General features: G+C 38.2%; 1 protein-coding gene across 8 annotated transcripts in view; it reads right to left on the bottom strand.

The window, feature by feature from the left end:
- tenm4 (teneurin transmembrane protein 4) overlaps positions 1-24,396 on the bottom strand; it is a 192,408-nt gene that overhangs the window by 104,112 nt on the left and 63,900 nt on the right. For 7 of the 8 annotated variants that reach the window (XM_058413631.1, XM_058413624.1, XM_058413627.1 and 4 more), the window contains exon 4: positions 2,942-3,169. The exons of the other annotated variant lie outside the window; for it this stretch is intronic. In XM_058413631.1, coding sequence (XP_058269614.1) covers positions 2,942-3,169 — 228 coding nt within the window. The remainder of the gene's footprint in view (positions 1-2,941; positions 3,170-24,396) is intronic. 8 annotated transcript variants of the gene reach the window in all.

Genomic DNA, 24,396 nt, shown 5'->3' with positions numbered 1-24,396 from the left:
TGCATCACATAGCTCGCAGGCAAAAGAGGCCGCTTCCTTGGTGTTTGTGCTACCCCTCACTGTCAGCCTCAGGGTAACCTATACAACTGATGCAAATCACAGCCGCGTGTCAAAAAAGAGACGGATCCCAACTTTAAAAACTGGCGAGTCACTTCATCACGGCTGTTTGCTAGATGACCAGGGGATGTTTGTGGAGAAAGCAGAATCCACACATAGCCGTCTAATGTGCTGACAGATGGCTGGAATCCTCCAGAGCATGATGCAAGTGCAAGCCTTTGGGTAGTTAACTGGTAAAGTTGATCAATTATTTAGAGCATTTTTTGTTATGCTGCATCAAAGGGCCTTTGGGAGAGAGCAAATGCTTACAGTCTTACAGTCATTCACGCTCTCATGTCCACTTCTGACTCTGCATGCTCTCAATGCTGGTCTAATCAAAAAATACCACTGTTCTAACTTTATACACATATATATACACAGTGGTGTCATTTCTGAATTAACAATGAAGTCCAATACCGACAACTCAAGATCAGTTCAAGACACTGGTGTTTAACTGGTGTTAAATCCACCATCACAGCAACTCATTACAAAGAAAGTAAAGAGAAGTGTAGCTGTACATTTGACCAGTCGATTTTTATTAGTAACAGAAGAAAACTAAAAAACAACTTTCGTTGTTTCAAAATCCAACAGAACCTAAATAAGTCATTTTTCTTTCTTTTCTTTTTTTGCTTCTTTAAAGCCAAAAATGAAATTGTGAATGAACTCACAAAAAGGGTGTGTCATTCTATGTTTGTTATTAATAAGATTCTAAATCATTAGACCAAATCCAGCCAATACATTTGTGCTTTTAGCTAGCTTTTAGATATAGCTTTGGAACAGTATTCAGAAATGACTGCAAGACAAGAGAGGAAAAGAGGACTGGCACATAAATACTGAAGATTATGTCGCATGATGCTGGCAAAGCAAAAGGCTTTTTCTCAGGGAGGAGATTTTGCACTGAACGTGGATGAAACTGACTTGTGATGCACTTTTTTTTTGTGGAGGACAATCCTCTTCTCGCCGTGTCTGCAATCATTTCAGAACTTGGTTTCAAAGCAATAACTAAAGCTGGCTAGTAGCAAGAGTTCTACGCATGCTGGCTGGCCTTGACCTAATGACTCGAACCTCATCAGCAATAAACACAGGTTTCAGAAAAACAGGATTTCAAATAATCAGAATTGATTTATGAACATTCTTGAAACGTTGCAAAAATTGCAAATTTTTGTACGACCTTAAAAGCACAACCATAATATCAACCTAAACCTGATTTACCATCCAGGACCTTGCTTCCGATTAACAGCTCATTAGTGCAGAGTCACAAGCTGAACTGATAATTAGAGCAATCAGTGCACAAAACCATGTGTACAAATATCACCAAAAAAGATTTCTTATTGGATAAAACACAAAAAAAAAACAAACGACAGAGAATGTGTCGTGTGTAGTGTAGCGGCTCATGATTTCTTGATCGGTCCTGACTGAATTTCTATCAAACGTTCTTTTTTTTTTTTTTTACTCTGGTGCTCATTTTTCACTATTTAACTTTCAAAACATTTGAGGTCCGACTTCTGGCTGTGAAACCGTTTTATTTATTATTGATGATGCTTAATATAATTTAGTCATAATTTAGAAGACAAGGAGCCAAGAAGGAATTTCACAACTGTTGAAAGGGTAGTGCAAATACTTAACGCTAATGAGGCAATGAAAGAAAGCTGTCATTGCCAATTAGCATGACATCACATCTCAAAGAAGCAGACATCCACTGTAACGCTATAACCGTGTCGGCCATCTTTCCTCCTTCCTTCATGTTCGGGTTTTATCGTTTTACACTTGTGTTAGTCGTGTTATCAATTAATTATTCCCTCATAGTTCTTTACATCTCTTAATTATTTACTAGGTATAAAAAAAAAACCCAAATCTTTAGAAACCACTACTAAAGATATCTGAACTTCAAGGCACTTGCAAATTGCTAGACCTTTCAAGCGTGAAGCTGTTGTGGACCACGCCAGCACTCACGACACAGGATGAAATCTACCATGACAAGGGCAATGAAGCAAGACTTGCTGAGGTCTGCGCTAAACAGGAGAGATCCAACAATAGGAGTCATGCATTTTGGCATGTCGGGAACAATTGGAGGAATAAGCTGTTTGTTGAAAAAAGTTTGCGAGACATTTGGAGTTAATCAAGTTCTCAAAATGAGATTTAATATGCTGCTTTGCAAAAAAATAAAAAAAATAAAGCACTAGTAACCACACTGATGTGGAAATACAATGTTTTTTTCAGTAATTGGTGTGACAATGGGAGCGTTACCTTCTCTGCAGCTCTAAAATGTTTTAAAATAAAGGGTGACCATTGTAATGGAAAGTTCTTTTGGAGAATTAAAATGCCTAGGATTGAGGATGAAAACAAGGAACTCGAGAATTTGTGGAGCCAAACAATGTTTTCAAACATTTAACTGTATTCAGAGAGTCTGTGAGTCACAGCTACTTCTGTCTCTTAAGCTTACTTTAAAGTGTTTGGCATCTCTTTGTGGTGAATACCCTCCTGTGAAGGTGTGTGTAGTCTCTTAAAATATGGTCTACACTCCCCTGTGGGCCTTAGCAAAAACCCCAGGCAAAAAAAAAAAAAAAAAAAATCTTCCATTGACACTTGACTCATCTTAAACTACAGCTTAAAACTTGCCTGAGGTGAGCATCTTGAGCTACAAAGTGCCAAGTTGACTCAAAGTCTATAGTCATCCTATCCAAATACATGTACTCAGCCCCCAGGACCATGGTGTAGCAAACAACACAATACAACATGTGTAGATAAGAGCACTGAACAAAACTAGGATGCAAATGTTCGGGAAAAAAAAAAAAAGAACAAAAAGCCGCAGGTACAGCCAGAGCACTGTGTGTGAAGCACTCACCGTCGGCGGCCGCAGAGCCAGGGGCGCACACGCTCACGTTCTCTGAGCCGGTCTTAACTAAGAACGAAGAAGCAGGGCCAAACTCATCCTCCGACTCAGAGTCGGGGTCGGCCCGAGGCCCGCTGTTACCTAGCAACCTTCCCTGGCTCTCACTGGCTGCGTGGGCAGGGGGCGGGTAGAGGGAGGCAACAGGGGAGGAGGAGCCAGAGGAGCAATGAAGAGGTGGACCTGAGAATCACACACACACACAAACACACACACAAACACAGAAGAGAGAACTTAAAACAAAAAACGCATGTAACACATTACGTCACAAAAAGCATGCACATGCTCCGATGAATAAATGAATAAAATCTGTCTGTCTCGCTCGTCCATGAAGCCGTCATGCCATGAGAAGGCAGGATTTAAACGAGTGCTGGGGCTCACAGCCGGACACACATCCAGTCGTTTTGAAAAGAAACGGCAATCAGGGACGGGTGTTTCCTTTTTAATCACTTTGCAAGACAGAGAGACTTTGGTGATGCAAACTTTATGAGGAAACATTAAGAAATGACTAGTGAATATGATTACTACTTGACAGGAATGTCGTAGAAAAACAGAATGGTACATTTATTACATGAGAAAAACACAACATGGAGCAGGGCTGAGCTGTGACACCACAGACGAGCATTCAGTGTGATTCATTATGTCACAATTTGTTTTCGTGAGGTATCAAGGCTTCAGAAAAACACTTAAAAAAACTTTAAAAACACTAGAAGGTTTCTTTTCTATCTATCTATCTATCTATCTATCTATCTATCTATCTATCTATCTATCTATCTATCTATCTATCTATCTATTTACTTATTTGTTTTTCTTTTTCTTTCTTTCTTTCTTTCTTTCTTTCTTTCTTTCTTTCTTTCTTTCTTTCTATCTATCTATCTATCTATCTATCTATCTATCTATCTATCTATTTACTTGTTTGTTTTTCTTTTTCTTTCTTTCTTTCTTTCTTTCTTTCTTTCTTTCTTTCTTTCTTTCTTTCTTTCTTTCTTTCTTTCTATCTATCTATCTATCTATCTATCTATCTATCTATCTATCTATCTATCCATTTACTTATTTGTTTTTCTTTTTCTTTCTTTCTTTCTTTCTTTCTTTCTTTCTTTCTTTCTTTCTTTCTTTCTTTCTTTCTTTCTATCTATCTATCTATCTATCTATCTATCTATCTATCTATCTATCTATCTATCCATTTACTTATTTGTTTTTCTTTTTCTTTCTTTCTTTCTTTCTTTCTTTCTTTCTTTCTTTCTTTCTTTCTTTCTTTCTTTCTTTCTTTCTATCTATCTATCTATCCATTTACTTATTTGTTTTTCTTTCTTTCTTTCTTTCTTTCTTTCTTTCTTTCTTTCTATCTATCTATCTATCTATCTATCTATCTATCTATCTATCTATCTATCTATCTACTTATTGGTCTTTCTTTCTTTCTTTCTTTCTTTCTTTCTTTCTTTCTATCTATCTATCTATCTATCTATCTATCTATCTATCTATCTATCTATCCATTTACTTATTTGTTTTTCTTTTTCTTTCTTTCTTTCTTTCTTTCTTTCTTTCTTTCTTTCTTTCTATCTATCTATCTATCTATCTATCTATCTATCTATCTATCTATCTATCTATCTATCTATCCATTTACTTATTGGTCTTTCTTTCTTTCGTCCTTTCTTTCTTTCTTTCTTTCTTTCTTTCTTTCTTTCTTTCTTTCTTTCTTTCTTTCTATCTATCTATCTATCTATCTATCTATCTATCTATTTACTTATTGGTCTTTCTTTCTTTCTTTCTTTCTTTCTTTCTTTCTTTCTTTCTTTCTTTCTTTCTTTCTTTCTATCTATCTATCTATCTATCTATCTATCTATCTATCTATCTATCCATTTACTTATTTCTTTTTCTTTCTTTCTTTCTTTCTTTCTTTCTTTCTTTCTATCTATCTATCTATCTATCTATCTATCTATCTATCTATCTATCTATCTATCTATCTATCTATCTATCCATTTACTTATTGGTCTTTCTTTCTTTCTTTCTTTCTTTCTTTCTTTCTTTCTTTCTTTCTTTCTTTCTTTCTTTCTTTCTATCTATCTATCTATCTATCTATCTATCTATCTATCTATCTATTTACTTATTTGTTTTTCTTTTTCTTTCTTTCTTTCTTTCTTTCTTTCTTTCTTTCTTTCTATCTATCTATCTATCTATCTATCTATCTATCTATCTATCTATCTATCTATCTATTTTTGTGTGTTGTGATATTTAGCATTTTAACAATATCCACTTTTGTTTTAATTAACTTATTCTTTGCAGTAATTAGTGATATAAAAAGGTTTAATTATGGCATTTAGACACTTATTTGTTTATCAACAGTCAATATTTGAATGTGTTTTTTAAATAAATCCACTAACTTGCTATTAAATATACTTATGAACTGAAGCTATTTTCGTTTTTTGAACCAACGAGTCTAAGGAGCTACACGACGGTGACGCGCTTAAACTATTACAACCGGTACAGTTGTATTCATCCGTCAAGCATCATGAGGCGATCAGTGTTGCTTCCTCTCGTTTCACTGATTCAGTTTTAAATCGGCTTTTACTTTTTAGCTCCTTGCAGTCGACATGAAATACGGTATGTAAAGTTCATCCAAGCTCAAACATTGACTCAGAAGAAGTTTAGCTCATTAGTCTGCTTGTTTAATGTTCACATGCAGCATGATTACACAAACACCAGCACCACCAGCACCACCAACACCACGCTTTCATGCAACACAGCACAAAGACAAAAATAAAATGCCATTTGCATTATAATGGATCCTAGAATAAGAGCACTGCTAAAACAGAGGGAGACACCTGATGTGGTCTACTTTACAAGCGCCTGCTGCTTGTGCTTGAACAGAACACTGGTGCTTGGCTGCTTACGTGGGCTTTGAATTTCCACATTTAAGACTCATTGTCTTTTCGCTTCGTTTTGTCAGGGGGAGTTGAATCCCGGCGGTGGCCCCAATAAAGTGTGATTAACATCCAATGTTGTTCTCCCACATGCTGAAAAAATGAGCACTTAAGTAACATTACTGCAATGAGCTCTGCCTATCAGTCTAGTCTCATCAGCCATGCCTCGCCTAGCCACGTTAAAATAGAGCTAAAAAGGGAAATGTGCTTAACGATCGTGTGTGGATATGCAGAACACTAATAATTAAGACTCTGAGAAAAGCATCTCATCTGTATGGCGCTTCCTGTCATCACAGTGTGCACGGCCTTATGGGTCATAATCCTGTACAATAAAAGAATCTCATAAGACATTCACAGACAAATCACCTCGTTATGTGTGAAGGTGAAGAAACAGGAGCCACTCCTTTTCAAGCAGTTGGGGTGCTGCATTCGCCATGGCAACCTCACTGTAACCTGCCTTTCCCCCACGAGGCTGGGCCAAACACGTGGAGTCAAATGCCAAGGCGATTGGTACAAACAGCAGGAGCTGACCTGCTCTTTCACTTTCTCTGTATGTGCTTACATTACAAAATCCAGCTTCTGACAGACACCTACCTCACTGGCAAGTAAAGAGAAGCTGGATGAAGTTGTCCATAAGGAATACAGATACAGGCATTGGATCATGTCATGATTAATATTTTCAATCTATTCTGTTTCATCCCATATTTCACAAGGTCTTACGGGTCATAATCATGTACAGCGAACAAATCAAAATTAGACGTTCACAAATTCATGCCAAAAATCCTGTCATAATTAAAGCAGGCAAGTAAAGCAACCTTTTTCCTCACAATTAAATTCATCATTCAGTAATTATTTTTCACCTTGTGCTCAACTGTGCAAAACTCTTTAACTGCTTTAAGTAATGAACGCATTGTTTCTCGGCTCAGGACTGCAAATCGATGTCCTCTAAAAAAGTACTGAAAGTCATACGTAGCGGAGAGCGTTCCACATTTCCATACCTATGCACAGCTATGCAAAGAGAGCCGTTTGTCTTACAGGGAAAGGTCGGCCTGTGGCTGACTGTGCTTAATTAAGCCAGCCTACCGTAATTCATTCTCATCCGTTGCACTTACACAGGCACTGAGCCATAGAGGGGGATCAGTAAACAAAAAACTCACAGCTTGGATAAATCTGAGCAAAAAACTTCTTTTTGTTTGATTGAAGTTGACTGTTTTGCCCTTTACTTGTTGTTTGGAGTCAAAGCTGGATTGGTTCAGACCGCAGCATCAGCACACACACACACACACACAAAGTGTGTGCTCTTGCATCCTCTCCAGACTCCAGACGGTCTCTCTCTCTCCTGGGACGTGGCCTTTCAGCCTGGTTGCGACAGCAATGCTCCACAGATCCTGAACTCAGCAGGCCACCCACGTTAGCAAAGAAGCGGTTTCTGCTCCGAAATCACCTCATTATGCGAGAAGGTGAAGAAACAGAAGCCACTAATTTTCAAGTAGGTTGAGGTGCTGCATTCGCCATGGCAACCTCACTGTAACCTGCCTTTCCCCCACGGGGCTGGGCCAAACACGTGGAGTCAAATGCCAAGGCGATTGGTACAAACAGCAGGAGCTGACCCGCTCTTTCACTTTCTCTGTACGACAGACACCTTCCTCACTGGCAAGTAAAGAAAAGCTGGTTAAAGTTGTTTTGAAGTTTTTCATGGTAGATAAAGCTACAGATCATGGCATGAGAAACAGATTCTTAAGCTCAGGATTCTGCAAATGATTCAGATAAACCAATAAATTTATTTGGCATTTGGAAGACGCCCTTATCCAGAGTGACTTACAATTTAATATCATTTTTTTAAAAAGAGCAATTGAGGGTTAGGGACCTTGCTCAGGGGCCCAGCAGTGGCAGCTTGGTAGACCTGGGATTCAAGCTCACAAGCTTCCAATCAGCAGCCCAACAGCTTAAACACCAAGCTACCATATCCCAACACTCTGGATACTCTGTTACTAACAACAACATGTAAACACAGTGTTTAGACCTGTTAGACCGAAAGATTTTGAACATATTCCCATATGCACTAACAACTGCAATCCTAAAATATAACCGCAAGCAACTACTAAGGGGCCGAGCATATTCTGGCCCCGCCCCTCAGCAGAGACCAGAAGCCACCGAGACCATTAATGTTGTTCCCCTAAGAGATCTGAAGGCAAAATGTCAAGATTTTAGAAGTCTTCTAAAGTTACAAACGAGCTCAACGATTGTTCCTGAGCATTATATCATGCTGCTAAATGTGTGTGCCAAGTTGGGTGCAATCAAAAAACACATAAAAGTGTTGCTGAGAAATGGCCTCATTTCCTGTTTGGCAGTTACAAGTTGGTTTCACGATGCAGTGGTCCAAAAATGTCATGACTGGTCAAAATTTGGAGGGAATCAACAGAAAAAGAATGGAAAGTTTAAGTCATAATAATAACAATAATAATAATAAAAACAATGAGAAGAAGAAGATGAAGAAGAAGAAGAAGAAGAAAGCATATACTATATACTAATATACTAATAGAGCCTGGCCCCATAAAACGGAAATAAATTCACAACAGGGTGTTTATGAATCACGGATTCTCGGTCCTGAATTAGCACAAAGGAGTGAAAATGATCTGGTTTGTGCGCACAAAGTGGTTTTAGCAACAAAAATGAGCTACTGAGTAAACCAGGAGTCACATAATAATTCTAAAAAAAAAAATGCATTTTCGCTGGCAGGTTTGCAGTCTGGATGTGCCGGCGCTCAGCCTCAGCAGGCTTTCTAAAGAATGCATGTTGCATATGCATGAAAACTGAGCTCGGTGCTGCATTTTAACAGCTAAACACATTCTGTCCAGCTTGTGTGCAGTGAAATGGCTCTGGCAATGAAAATATGGCTGATCAAAGCTGGTTGGCACATAGATTTATACTCCAATATCTAATCCCTGAAATTGGTATGTGCTTTATTACTATGAATAATTAAACCCTCCTTAAGTTGCATGTGAAATGTCTGAATACAGGATGTCTGGTGTTGGCTAACTGCATCGTTACTGCCTCTCACTCCCAGCTCTGCTGAGTTCTGCATATAATATAAAACTCCCTGATGTGCTCTGCTCGTCGTCCTGTCGTCTCTATAAACAAAAAGCCAGGTGTTTATCTGGCCTCAGATTCCAGAGCCGTCTGTGAAATATACCTCTGCACATTTCTTACAAAGGTGTGTGCAGATGTAAGATGGCATAGATATGTAATTTCCTACTGAAGAGGAGCATTATCAGTTTGTTCAAGGATGTTTAAGCCCAGGGAGTGTTCTAAAAATGGCACTTTTGCAGCAGACAAGCAAAGCGTCAGGGAAAAAAAAAAACCAAAACAAATATCTCAGCATCTCACCTTAAAGTTGGCAAGGACATTGGATGTAAAACACAGAAGCGGTACAGATAAATAACAACTACACAGACTCCCAACCACTGAGTGCGTATAATAGATCTGCTCTCCAACTGCCTTCGAGCGCTACGATTGCCTTCAGAACATCAAAAGTTGCAAAACTAAGGCCTAGCAAAGCTCACATCACCAGAGGCTGGTCGAACACAAACTCAGAAGCTTATGTGAGTCATTCAGATTGGGAATTCAATCTGGACTGTTAAGTAGCTTTTACACCAGCCCTAACCATCTATTTTCTCACAAGCGGAAAATAGAAAGTCGATATGGAAGAGCATGAGAGGCAACGTAACTGAACAGCAGCGGCTTTAATCTGTTGAATATATGAAAATTCAGCACTGCCCACAATCATGCCACAGTGGCTTGAACATTTATAACATGATAAAGGAGATAAACAACAAAGCAACAAATACACAGATTCCCACAGAAACATCAGTGTTAACTCAGTGCTCATTGAGTTCAGCTTCTGCCCAGGGATTAGCATGGGATTTTTGCTAGCCATTCATAAATTCCTTGGGCTGCATTGTAGTTACGATAGTGATTACAGTTAGTTGTGATGGGGAAAAATGAATACAAATGACATCGGGCAGACGACTAGTCGTATTTTTTTTTCCCTATTCGTTTTTTTTAAGTATGCAATGCCCTACTTCTTTCTTTCTAATACCAAACATGTAAAACAGAAACCTGTAAACCTGAAAAAAAGGACTACACTTGTTTCTGGGTTGTTCGTACTTTCAACTAGACAATGTACAATGGCTATAAAAAGTCTACATGCATGTGTTTTTTTATGATGCAAAACAAATAAAGCCAAGGGGAAAAAATCATGTTTTAATTACAAAGTGTAAAAATGAAGTGATAAACAAACAAACATTTTCGGGAACTGTTTGCATATGTATGCACACCCCAAAACTAATACTTTTTTGAAGTACCTCTTAGTGGGTTTTCTTCCATCGCTCAGTGTTTTTGGATTAGAGTCTATCGGCATGGCCCATCTTGACTTTGCAATGTTTTCCCACTCTTTCTTGCAAAAACATTTTAGATCCATCAAATTGTGCAGGTGTCTCCTGTGCACAGCCTGCTTCAGGTCATCCCACACATTTTTAGTTGGATTCAGGACTGGGCTCTGGTGAGATCATTCAAAAAACACTGATCTTCAAAATCACTGATCTTCAAAGCTATTCCTTTGTTGATTTGGATGTATGCTTTGGGTCATTGTCGTGCTGAAATGTGAAATTCCTTTTCATCTTCAGCTTACTAGCAGAAACCAGAAAGGTTTTGCACTAAATTCGACCGGTGTTTGTAGTTATTCATGATTTTCTCCACCTTGATAAAAGCTCCAGTTCTGGCTAAAGAAAAGCAGCTCTAAAGCACAATGCCGCCACCACCGTGCTTCGCTGGAGCCATGCTGCTCTTTTGTTGATTTGCTAAGTGATGTAGTACGTTCTTGTCTTCTTTTGGCTGGACATCCTGTTGTTGGTGATTTCAGTGTGCTACTCCATTTTCTAGATTTGTTGATAATGGATGTCCCTGTTCCATGATATATCTAATGTTTTAGGAATTATTTTGTACCCCTCTCCTGGTTGAGACCTTTTAAGCTCTTAGCAGACCATGGCTTCAGTAGTCAGATGAATCCAAAAAGATGTAAAGATACTCCTACAGGAACAGCTAATATTTATTTCATTGATGAAAGCTGTATTATTACTTTTCAACATGGAGTTAACTGTGATTGGTTCATTCTGAACACAGCCTCATTCCCAATTCTAGAAGGGTTATGTAACTGGATTGTTTTTGATTAACTTTTTTAATTTCTCCTATTTTTTTCTCCAAAAACGTTTTTTTTTTTCTTCTCCTGTTTCTGATTGTAATTTGAATGTAACTGAATCTGTGCACATGGCAATTTCACAGAGAAGTTGGATAATGTTCTGACATAATTTATCTACTTTTGTACAAAAACATTCATATAAAATAATAAAGTCTACAAAGAAAAATATTATCAAAAACAAAAATAACAAGCAATACAAGCAATTACAATCAAACCAATTCTCAGTTTTACTTGAATTTTATTTTCCTACAGCAGTACCTCCACAATCTCAAAACATTCCCCAAACCTGACAATTTCATATGAAAATAAGTGTAATGTAGTGTAGAAATACTCAGTATGAACAAATGTAACCGTAGGACTTTCTTATAATCGGATACAGCCAAACTGCACTTTCTGCCTAATTCCTACACCATTATCTCATTATTATAATAATACAGTACACTTATTTTCATACAAAATTGTCTCACATTCATTGGTCTTACAATGGTCTCAAATTCATCGAATTGAGCATTTTAAAAGTACATTATAGATCGTTTCATGTAAAACTGCATCTTATTTTTTGTGGCATTTTCGTAATGAGGATATATAATGGTACAGGAATTAGGCAGAATGTGAAAACTAAAATAAGAAACTAGTGACTAAAAATACAGCTTTTTTAAAATTGTTAGCTGGATGAAATGTAGGCACACATAAAATGTGTGGAAATCCATCTAGAAACTATTTAGCGGCTACTCATTTCATATTTGACAGCTTTTTAACACAATTATAGTACAGTGTCCCTGCTGCTGAGCACTCGTCTGGGTTCATTCAGCCATGTCAGAGGCAGCTCCAATATGAATGGAGTGGGTGTGGCTAACTTTTAGGGCACCTCCCACTACAGAATCACTTGACAAATAGAGATTATAGCTGAATGCCTTCTTCTAGACTAATTCCCAAATAAATAAATAAATAAATGAATGAATAAATAAAATTTAAAAAGGGCCAAAATTCATTGGCCACAAAATTCATTCAAGTAAATTAAGATTGCTTATGAATAAAAGGTAAAATAAGATAAAAATGAAAATATATCATATTAAATATATTTAATATATATGTATTAAAGCAGTAAGTGTAAATCAGAAATAATCTTTTTTTTATTTATTTTTATTTGATTTTTATTTCATGCATTTGCTAAATATTTTAACATTTTGGTATTTTTTGTGATGTGCTGGTGGAATTTATTATTTAGATTTTTTTAAAAATATTTTTTAAATTATAATTTGCATAATTTTATTTCAATCTTCTGGCGCAAAATGAATTTACCAGGCATCTATACTTCACTAATATCACACAGGTTTTAAGTGCTTCAAGCATTCTGAAAAATCTATGTATAAATAATGGTTATTATATAGTTAAGCCTGAGGTTATACTTACTTTTATCTATTCTTGCACACACATAAATACATGTTGCTGTGCATATCCTGGATTCTTTCATCCTTGTGTACATTCAGAGACGTTAATGCAGTGTGCGCAATGGTTCTGTATGCCGTACACTGCAATTATCAATGTCTGGATAAATTGTACGTCAAAAAGCTATCCCAGTTGTATAATGTACATGTGAATACTCAGTAGGAACTCAAACACAATAAAATAAAAATAAAATGACAAATAAAGGTTATGTAAGCCAGTTTGAACAAGTGCACCAAAAGCCTCAATCATCAAACGACCTGTGCTGTGAACATACCCAGGTTTACTGAAGTTTAGCACTGTGTCAAAGCCCTGAAACCTTTTCCAAAAATTCAGAGCTGTCAAGCCTGCTTTTCTGCGCTAAACTTGCTTAGCAGCAGTCCTGTGTGAGATTAAGGGTGGCATAGCCCTCTCCATCAGCTCCTCTGGCTTGGATTTACTCTCACAGGGTCATGGCATGAAAGTGCTAAAATGTCCTGCGTGACAACAACATCTGTCTCTCACAGCAGCCTCTGAGCACAAAGCCCTATCCAGGCTGTGTTCTGCTCATAAGAGAAAACTGCGCTACGAAATACATTTTCCTCATAGATCCCATTCACAGTGCTCCTGTGTGGCTTTTGCTCAAAAGTTTCTACATGAATCAGTAATATCATACCATTATGTTTAGCAAATAATGTGCCTCTTTGCGTCAATACACATTGCATTACTTCTTAATGTTGGCTTTAAATCTGCTAGACTGAAACGTCAAGGCTAATCACCATGTATCTTGAGCAGAGTCTAAACAATGAAGCACCTCATTTCTAGTCCAAGCTTCTCTGTTCGCTCCCTCATGGCCTGTATGTCAAGACCAGAGACCACACACATATTAGAAGGAAGTTTGGAAATGGCTCTCCAAATGGAACATCATTGGAAAAGTCATAAATTTTCCCTGACAAAGCCATCTAACAGCAAGCAATCAATATAGCAATATTCGAGTGGCAGTATAATATATGAGAAAGTCCAGAACAAATGGTGAGTACTCAAAGACTGGCTTTTATAGACATCAATGTAGTGGGAAAAAAAATTCAAATTGCAATCCCTCTATAATGATATATCGTTTAAGAAGCATAAAGGTAAAAGCTTAGTTTGAAACCAGCCAACTGCATAGCTCACACAATGGAGCACAAAAGAAATGTTACAAAGGCCACTAATACAGTATGAGCTGCCTAGCATACATTTAACACAGAGTCGTGTAGACGGAGCTTTGTGAATAGATTAGTTCTGAGATTTCTGGAAGTGGAGGCAGCTGAAATTGGTCTTTAATAAATTTCTGTAGTAGTGTCTGTTTGACATGGGTAGTTTGTTAGTTAGTCATAAAATTACACTAATTAATATTTAGTGAGGGCGACATAGTGGCTTAGTGGTTAGGCTGTTTGCCCTCCATGGGGGTTGGGGGTTTGATTCCTGTCTCTGCACTGCTTAAATCTTCTCCCTGTGGGTTTCTTCTGGGTACTATTTCTTCTGGTTTCCTCCCCAAGTCCAAAGACATGTGATGTAGGCTGACTGGCAAAGTAGTGTGGGAATGAGTGTGTTATTCTGCTGTGTGATGAGCTGTCACTCCCTCCATGGTGTCCCCCGCTTTGCGCCATGAGTCCCCTGGGAGAGGCTCCAGGCAGTATCGGTCGGATAAGTGGTAGAGAAAACGGATGGGATGGATGGAATCATCAGTGTGTATTCTTCAAAATCACACCTGTGTGCTGCTGTAGTATATCTTTACTACAGTGAGACACTGAGTGATCAGAAGCTGTGTGAAACATTTCTGATAGGATCTAAAACTCAACGTAGTCCACTACTGTTTTATTACAAAAATTACGGAAAGCTAATAAAAAAACTGACCTAAACTAATCACTACATTTATTATACAATAATATATTATTTAAGTTGTGACAGACTAATGTCTCATCCATAGTGTATTCCTGACTCATGCAGGATTCCTGGGATTGGCCTAGATCCACAATATCTTGACCAGGATGAGCGGAACATGAAGACGACGGAATTATTTAAAACTGAAACAGATATATTTTTAAGACATATCTAAATATTCGGTTTAGTCAAGAGCTGCACAATATCGATAAAACAAGTTGAAACATGTTTCATTTTTGAAACTTACGTTTTATTTTTAACAGCCATGAAGCATGTAAGTCATTGAATGCTCTTCAATGTGTTATCACATTCAGAAAGCTATTGCTTTCTGTAAATAGCAATGAAATTATTTTATTGATATTGATACCCCACTGTAAAGCCACATGAGTATAAGAGTTGCTCAGGAAGCAGGATGTGGCAACTGATTAATAATCTCTGAGAAGAAGAGGGGCTATTAGTTTTGCTACTGCATTAGGGGCATCCCAGATCTCTAAGTGATGATCCCTTCATCCTACATCCTTCAGCCTAGAACCAGGAAATGAATTAAAGTCTGCCGTTTTTAGGTAGGTATCAATTCTTTAAATGTACTAGAAGAAATCGAGGAACAGGTGGATAGAATGTTACTAGATTGACGATACACTGGTGCGTCCTACATAGAAGTCTTCTTTATTGTAGTGCATAATATAAGCACACAATCTTGTCCACAATCAAAATAAAAAACAATTCCAATAGATAGTATGATGATAGGAACATTTTAGTCATTTGAATTCAATAAACAATAAGTGCAAATAAAACCCTTCATTAAAAGCACATTTCAATCTGCCTTGCTTTAAAAAGTCAGATGAGAAATAAAACGCTGTTCGGACATCATCAACATGTGATGTACATGTGTAATAATGATGAAGGTTAATTCAGTGTTTAAATCAGTGTTCTGTAGATGAAGATCCATTATATAGTCGGCATAACACATGCGACGCTTCGGCGAGCGAGGATTTCTCATTTGGCAAATATGTTTGTTTTCTGTTCCTGCTGTCCTCGTTCTCTTTCCTCGCTCTGAGGGAGGAGCTAAGAGGAAATGAAGGGAAGCAAGGAAAGAAAATGAAGAAGTGCAATTAAAGAAATGAGAATCAGCGGTTGTTTTTCCTCAACCCATATTCTGACATATCCTGCCTCCTGTGCTAGTTCCTGCTTCCAAGCACAGGGATTTAGAAGCCAGGCAGAGAAAAACAGAGGCAGATCTCCAGGAAAATATGCAATGTTTGTGACACGATTTTTTTTTTTCACAGTTTCTACCGCGATGTACATGACTTCTGGAATGTTTGATCAGCTGACTGCAGTCTAGTTAAACTAAGCTTTCCTGGTATAGTGATGAATAACAGAATACTTGTTGAGAAAGAGAGCAGCTGCTGAAATTCAGACAGTTTGTAGTAACGGACTCACGCTACTGGACCCTGTGAGAGTAGGCGAACTGATATAACAGGCTTTCTCTGTCAGTCTTCTCTAGACATTCTGCCTTTCCTCGATCTCTTCCTAATCCCTTCTTCTGCCAGTTCTATTTTTTCAGCATGCCATCAGTGCATCATCAAGCTGAAAGGCTCCATCTGCTTGGCCTAACAGTAGTGGCTCTTTTTTGGAAGTCCTGACTGAAATCAAAAGAGCTCCGAAATGGGGCTTAATTTTTTTCCCCCCTGAAAACCAGGGCACAAATACGCCAAATGTTCTGTGGTTTAAGAACTAACACGGTACTGCGAGACGAGACAGAGACAAAGAGATGAAGCAACAATTCCAATACGGACAACGCCTCCAAATGAAAATATGACTAAACCTTCTGGGAATTTATGAAAAGGTTATTCAATAACAATCTGTACGATGCAGGACTTCAGACCAGTGAAAGTGACAGGAAATCAAAGGACGGTTAACATGTCCCAGTATAGAACGATAAACCAATACGAATTATAATCTTATGCATAGGCAAATATCACAGTGTGGGATATTTATTACACAGAACATTCTGGGTCAGTTCTACTGTGATAAAACCACTCAATGTCAAGTTTGATATCAAACTGTGTATTCGTTTGATCTTTCTCCATGTCATCTATCCGTGTTTACACTCTGCTCGTCTGACAGGACCAGGCTGACACAGTGCAAAAATCCTTTCTGAGATAGTCCATTCAAACATCAGGTTCAGGGGTGCTCTTTGTTCTAGGATCAGAAGAGCGCCATCATGTCTCTCATTCTCTCTCTCTCTCTTGTTCTAACGGGGGACATTATATCATGGGATTGGGGATTATGATAATAAAATATTAATAGGGTGCCATCACATTGCAACGTGCAGGTGCCAATACTTTTTTCCCCACAGTCACCATTATTAATTACAGTAACAACTGTCAGACTGGAAGCTGCAAGTGTTTCATTCTTTATGCTTGTACGTGTTTTTTTCATAATATAATATAATATAATATAATATAATATAATATAATATAATATAATATAATATAATATAATATAATATAATATAATATAATATAATATAATATAATATAATATAATATAATATAAGAACAGCTAAAATAGTTTCATGTCATACAGTCAGGAGTCCTTTCGCAACAAGGTTCCAGGAAGTGAGTTCGTGATATTACAATACTATAAATATGATATAAAGTTTATTGATATCACTATATTTAGCATGTGCATGTGTTTAATCATTCACTATCATCTCTTTGAAAATGTGAAGCTGTAAGCTCATTCTGTGACATACCCCAAACCTATTAGCTTGTGTCATTATCTTGTGGTGAAATTTCACACTGTTCCAGTCCTATTCTCTTTGTTTTGTGCCTCTGTCTCCTCTGGGTATGATAGCGGTGTCTTAGCACTGGCTCTGTTCCGTGTGGGAGTACTTCTCCTCCCCCTCGTGTTGAAAGAGTGTCTCTTCTCTCTTGGCGAGTGCCCTAAAAACAAGCCTCTAATCGCCTTCACGCCCACTCCGCTCAACTCTCTACAACACAGGGGCCGGGCCGCGTTAATCAGTTCAAAACACGCATCCTTCCTTCCTCTGCTGTCAGCTGCCACAGGAGCAGAGATCCGAACCCCAGAGATCTCAATAATGCAAATAGCGCATAATTATGGACTTTTTTCCTCCCAATGTGTCTTCCATTGCTCGACGGCCGCTTGTGCGCCGCATGCGAATTTGTAATGAGTAAAGGAATTCACAGCTTTTCTGCAGTTAAAATGAGTTCGGAGACAAGGTAAAAACTAAACTTGAAGTATTTGGGAGGAACTGAAGTGAAGCGGCACAACAGGACTGGACGTGGTTAGCCTGGAGCAGCGCAGAGTGAGGATTGCACCATCGCAGTATCCTTGGCTTAATCAAATGCTTTAACACACCCTGCAGACTTTGCATCAAAGGCATGCGAGTCACTACCTTGTTGCGTATAGAAGAGAAAAGTTTTCTCTGTATAACCCTTGTGCTAGCAAAACCTAATTGAACCATGCTGTGCATTTCCCTCCTCAGCACAAGGGGATGTGTAAGAGTGGAATTAAATGCTACACATGTATCACAGGCATGCTTTGCTTTCTAAGCATCTGTGTTTGGCTCTGAACATCTGATAACAAGAGCAATCTTGGCCTGCTGCAGCTGGTTAAGCCACCATCGGGGAGAGGCTATTGATCTAGCCATTGTGTATTTGTGCCGAGTCTATCACAAAAGCAACGACAAAAGCAACCCTTTCGCGTAGCTTTGTGCCAACAAATTACGACAATAACACTCCAACCTATATTATCAGCATTGCTCAATGAGAAAAATGAGGTTGCTTTAAGTACTTTAGCAACCGATAAAGGTTTACTATCAGTGAAAGGAGATAATAAGGAGCTTCCTTCTGTACAGTTTTGTGTGAAACATCACTGTAAGAAGCTAGTTATCTCTGAGCTCTTTGGATGGATGTAAAGCTCCTGTACAAATATCAAAATTTACCACATTTGGAAAGTGACACATTCTATGTCATGGTCTTCAAACAGGAAAAGGCGGGGGGGGGAAACAATACGATAACAGGATTCATGGCAGAAACAGAATCTGTAATCTCATCCAACGTCCCTTGTCTAACGGCTCGCCTTTGATTTATACGCAATTCGCATTGGGTTCGTTCCTGGAGCTGCTAATGAGAGCTACTGCGCTGACTCATTACTGATAGTTGTGCCAGTTCGTTTATTCCTTATCAGGCGTTTGTTGATGAGTCTTGGGCAAAGCCATCTTTACTAGTCAGCACAAAAACAGCCGTGTCTCTCAGTGATAATGGAAAAGAGGCAGAGGCTGCGCTTGTTCGCTCGCTCACTGCAAAGCTTTTTCACAGCTTCCTTCACTCAGGACAGGCCGCTGGCACAGATCATGTGTAACCTGTAAAAACTGAGCAATCCATACAGCTGAGAGATGAAACTACTTTCCACAAGGCAACGGTGCTACTTTTTGTCCTCTGGAGGAGAATGGAGAAAAATAAGAGGGAATATATGAACGGCCTACACCACAGCGGCGGCCATTTTCTTTTATACGTGCCTGGCTGGAGTTACACTTGTCCAGCTTTTAAAAAATGGATAAAAAGGTTGAAACTTTTCCATACTTTAGGAAGAGTTTATAAAACACTGGAAATAAACAATAATGGGGAAAAAATCTCTCTTGTGCTATATGCTAATCGAGCTATTCTATGCTAGCGAGCAACTGCACTACAACCCATACAAAACCTGAAAGCAATAAAATGGTGACATTTATAGAAAAAAGGTGATTCCAAAAACATATAAAACTGAAAACAAACTCTAAATAACACACCCCAGTACTAGTGCTAGTTTAAATTGTTTCTGGTCTAGAAAACAAAGATGGCTGCTGTTTAGCTGACTAGCTCCAGCCTCTGTAATATCTGTTCTGCATAATCAGCCTACCACAGAAGCAGCACAATGTAGTCTAGAGATTAGCTTCATTGACAACGCTATCAGCATTCAGTGACTATTTCAGAGCTGAGGTAACACATTAATCATGCTTCCTCTCAAATCTGTTCCTTTCATTTGCAGAGGGAGAATACATTTCTTATCATTACAGCTATTTTTTTCTGTAAAGTGCTACTAACAATTATCCAGGAGGATGGAAGTGCAAGAGAGAGGACTAACAAAGCTCAATTTTCTTTTGATCTGCAATTAATTATCACGTTTTTATTATTCTAATGTTATCTTTATTTCGCTTGGTGATATCGTATTTGCATTCATTTTCACTCAAAGTTCAAAATAAAAAAAAAAAAAAAGTTCATTGCATTTATGAAAACTAGGTTGTGTTACTTGCAAATACTACACACGAAGTGTTGTGTCAGATTACTTGACTTTGGCATCCTCGAAATCCTTGTTTCTACATTTATAGTCTCCATCAATCAAAACCAGACAAGTCGCTCTGGGGTTCACAGGATGAATACGAGCAGGCGGAGGTGACAGCGGGTTTAGACGACACAGAGTAACAAGAAATAGAAGGGGGAGGGAAAAAAAGAGCATCGCATTTTTATTTGTTTGTGCTACCTGTAGCAATTATGCTATAATGAAAGTAGAGCTATTTCTATAGCCAAAGGCAAAGAGCCGCTTTAAGCCGAGGCAATTTAATAACAGCACAAGCGAAGAGGACTTCCGTGTGGGATCTGCTGTAAAAAAAAAAAGCCTGCTCCGTTCACTCTAATGCTTAATTCATCTACAGCTCCAAATATTGCACTGTTTCTGATATTTGATTCTGTAGCCCACTTCATGTTTCATATCCACTATCAGAGAGTGAAGGACTGTATTTGTCATGCATAATCGCACATGCATAAAGCTGAATGACACAGATTTTGATATCAGCCTAATAAAATGTAATTACAGTAATTTCCAGCATTCTGATATGTAGGAATGAGTTAGCTGGATTTTGGATGGAGCTTTTTTTTTTAAGAAAACAATATACAGAATACAGCAAAAGGCATTTGTTCTATTATTTTTGCAACTCGTTTTAAACATTTTGAATGAAAATAGTCTAACGTCTAAATACAATGTGTTTCACAGGGGAAAATCAGACAAGTCTCTTTAATGTAATCACTTAAATTACATTGATATTATAAGTACGTATACAGAATGAAGTCTGCTCAGCACCTAGCAACACACCGCCAATAGACTAATAATAGACAGAATGATATTTTAGGTTCAGTGCTCGGTAAACTGTCATACTTTGGGGTTAATGGTAGTGGCTCCAAAGGTAGTGTGGTCCAGTGTGGTTTTATGGTGCGTGTATGTGTGTGTGTGTGTGTGGTAGTGGCGGCACACGTTCAGGCCCAGAAGGGTGGTTTTGGAGTGTAGCCACTCTAGCAGACCTGCATTGTTCAAAGAAGCCTTCAAATCCATAATAATGAGCTTTCAAATGAGCCTGAGCTAACTCGGCTAATCCTCCATCTGAGGAACAGCTTCAGCCAAAGACCAGCAAGCAAATAAATAAAAACATGTCGCGTACAGAAAAAAAAGGCAGAACATAAGCGTGATTAATAGAAACCAAAGTCAGCAGTTCTCTGGTGGCTGCACAGAAGTAATGCCCAGGCCTGAGTGCAAGCGTGACTAGTTTTTCTTATTTTTTTCCCCTCTTTTTTTTCACTCCCCGACGGCGAAGTGAGGAATCAGTTGTGAACTTGACTGACTAATGTGTCTTAAATGCTCTAACTTTCTTCAAAAATGATACTTTTAGTTTGTTCTAGTTCACAAATACACTCATGAGGCACCCCACAGTCATTTTACTCGTTTTATTTTACATAATAGCATTTATAAGTATATTTAAGATAAGTACGAGATAATAAGTAGGTGCATATTAATCAGCTATTTGTTCAGCTTTATTTTTTAGTATTAGATACACTAGAAATATATTAACTTTACTAAATATATAAAACTTACAGTATATCAGCTCCATGTTACATTGTGTATTAACTTTTTATCTACTTACAATATATTTGTATTCAACATTCATTCATTCACTCACTCACTCACTTACTCAACCATCCATCCATCTATCCATCCACTCACTCACTTATCCATCCATCCATCCATCCCCTCATTTGTCCATCCTATTACTCATTCATTCATTCATTCATTCATCCTTCCATTCATCTACCCATCCACTCACTCACTCATCCATCCATCCATCCACCCACTCACTCATCCATCCATCCATCCATCCACCCACTCACTAATCCATCCATCCATCCCCTCATTTGTCCATCCTATTACTCATTCATTCATTCATTCATTCATTCATTCATTCATTCATTCATCCATTCATCCTTCCATTCATCTACCCATCCACTCACTCATTCATTCATTCATCCTTCCATCCATCCATCCATCCCCTCACTCATCCATCCATCCATCCCCTCACTCACTCACTCATCCATCCATCCATCCATCCATCCATCCATCCATGCCCTCACTCATCCATCCATCCATCCATCCCTTCCTTCATTCACTTATACTCATATTGAGTAAATCTTACAATTTTTGATTTATTAATAAAGGGTGCCTTCATATTTAGTGCCATTTATAGTTCTATTCATTGCTGTAGAAAAAAAAAAAAACCTGTTAATTCCTGTTATCAGTTCTGCTCTCACATCTCACATCACAGCCTCCTTTATTAACTTGATGTCAACAACACTATTTAAAAAAAACAAACAAACAGACAAATAAACTCTTTCTTGTGGAAAACTTCACTATTTCATTTTCCAAACAAAAATCTCACAGGTTTTTATAAATCATTAATTACTCGTCTTAGATCGTGTGGAGAATCTGATTGAATGATCTGTTACTATACAGTAATGTACAAGAACAACACATAAACATAAACCTCTGAGAATTCAGCATCTCTGTGGAATAAACATGCTTAACATATAGTACCGTCTAAGAATGAGCTAAAATATACTATATTTTTGTTCAGAATGAAAGAAAGGCTTTAAGATATCCAATTTCTCACACAAATACCTCCTTAGAGCTGCATGTAATAAACAATGTCTATAATTAAACAAAAGAAATCTTGCCTCAGAGCTGTCTGTGTCAAATGTAGTACTGTGTAGCTCACCATAACACAACACGTGCCCACAGGGAACTGACGTAAATAACGTCCTTCTAAAAAAATATACAAAATGACTTCTTATATTGCAAAAATAAAACAAGCAACGTTTAGAGAGGAAACATTAAAGGCCTCATGTTACCCACAATACAATCTAATCTGCTAATCGAAGCAATGGCCACGGCTTCATTGAGTCTCTGATCATATTTCGCATCTATCAGCTAAATTTAGTTTGGTGAAGGGAAAAAAATAAAAGGTAACTACCACAGCACAGTGTATAATATGAAGCACATGTGTAAGGAATAAATATTTTCCTGTTTTAATTGGCAAAAAAATAAAGAAATCTGCAATGAAGCGGCGTGTCTTGTTTCACTATCATGCTGGATACACGTTTTCCATCGCTCGTGTTCGGAAAGAAGGTCGCCCAACTCATTTCATGCAGATTGAGAATTGGCACAAGCAGCCACGGTCCTCCACGAGATCTGCAGAAATCAATTTCCTCAATCAGAGCGTTTGAGGGAAAATTCATCTATGCAAAATGGTCGCTCCTTCCATCTCGTCTCTTTGCTGCTCCAAGGTCAGTTCCTGTAACCTCATCCTTCTGTGCAGCTGTGCAACACGGCACTGAATCTAGTCCTAACTTCACGCCATGGACTCCTGATAGTCGGTCGCAAGACTCGGGGGGGGGGGGGGGCAGCTCAAAGGACGAGGAGTGAGTGACGGGGGCAATGCAACAGTATAAATATGGAGCGAGCTTCAAAAGCATCGCTCCAAATATCAAAAGCTTCAGGTGGGTGTGGATGCTGAGGGGGAATAATGCGTTCTGTTCTGGTGACAAACAAGCCGCTCCAAAAAGCTTCTTAAAGCAACACAAATGAGCTTGTCCTCCATTATCAAGGGCCTTTCCTCAGAACATGCAAAGGAATCACAGAGAATGGGTTTTCTGAAAAGAGTTGTTGTTCATTCAGGACAGTGGAGATGTGGTAGCTTAGTGGTTAAGGTATTGGATCAGATGGTTGAGAGTCCGAATCCCAGGTCCTCCAAGCGTCCCCAGAGCAAGGCCCTTAACCGTCAATTGCTCAGTTGTATAAAATGAGATAAACTGTAAGTTGCTGGCATCTGGCATCTGCCTAATGCCAGAAATGTAAACGTGCCAGAAATATAAATGTAAATGAGTTACACACAAGATATCATCACAGTACACAAGACTATAATAAGTAAGCAAAGCGCATACTTACTATACAGGACAACAGAACAATATGATAAGGAAGAAACCTGTGGAAACTATTCTCTCATGCAATTTGGGTTGAATAACCGATAGAGGTATAGCATCAAGATTTTACGTAAATCATGGCTTATAGAAGCACAATAGAGTTGTCTCTGAGTGCATAATACACATACACACACTCAAAAAGTAACGCTGTCATTTTAAAGTGCAGGTTGGTAGCGAAGTTAAAAAGGAAATATGGACGTGTGATGCAACAAGAGGGAACAACGAGGCAAATGCAAAAAAATTGTTTTAAAAGAAACTGACCCAATAAGTGAAATAAAGTGACACTATCTAAAAACTCACTGGCACTATACTGTAATAGCAACACCTGTCCATCTGCTCATTACTGCGGTCATACAATCAGCCAATCATGTGACAACACAGCAATGGATCAACTCATACACATACAGGTCTAGAGCTTTGTTCATATCAGACATCAGAAAGGAAGCTCTGCGATCATGACATGCCAGACAGCTGATTTGAGTATTTCAGAAATGTCTGATCTCCTGAGAGTCACAC

This window comes from Hemibagrus wyckioides, linkage group LG17 (genome assembly GCF_019097595.1).
Source record: "Hemibagrus wyckioides isolate EC202008001 linkage group LG17, SWU_Hwy_1.0, whole genome shotgun sequence".
Taxonomy (NCBI): Eukaryota; Metazoa; Chordata; class Actinopteri; order Siluriformes; family Bagridae; genus Hemibagrus; species Hemibagrus wyckioides.
This window is presented reverse-complemented; position numbering and strand designations above follow the sequence as displayed.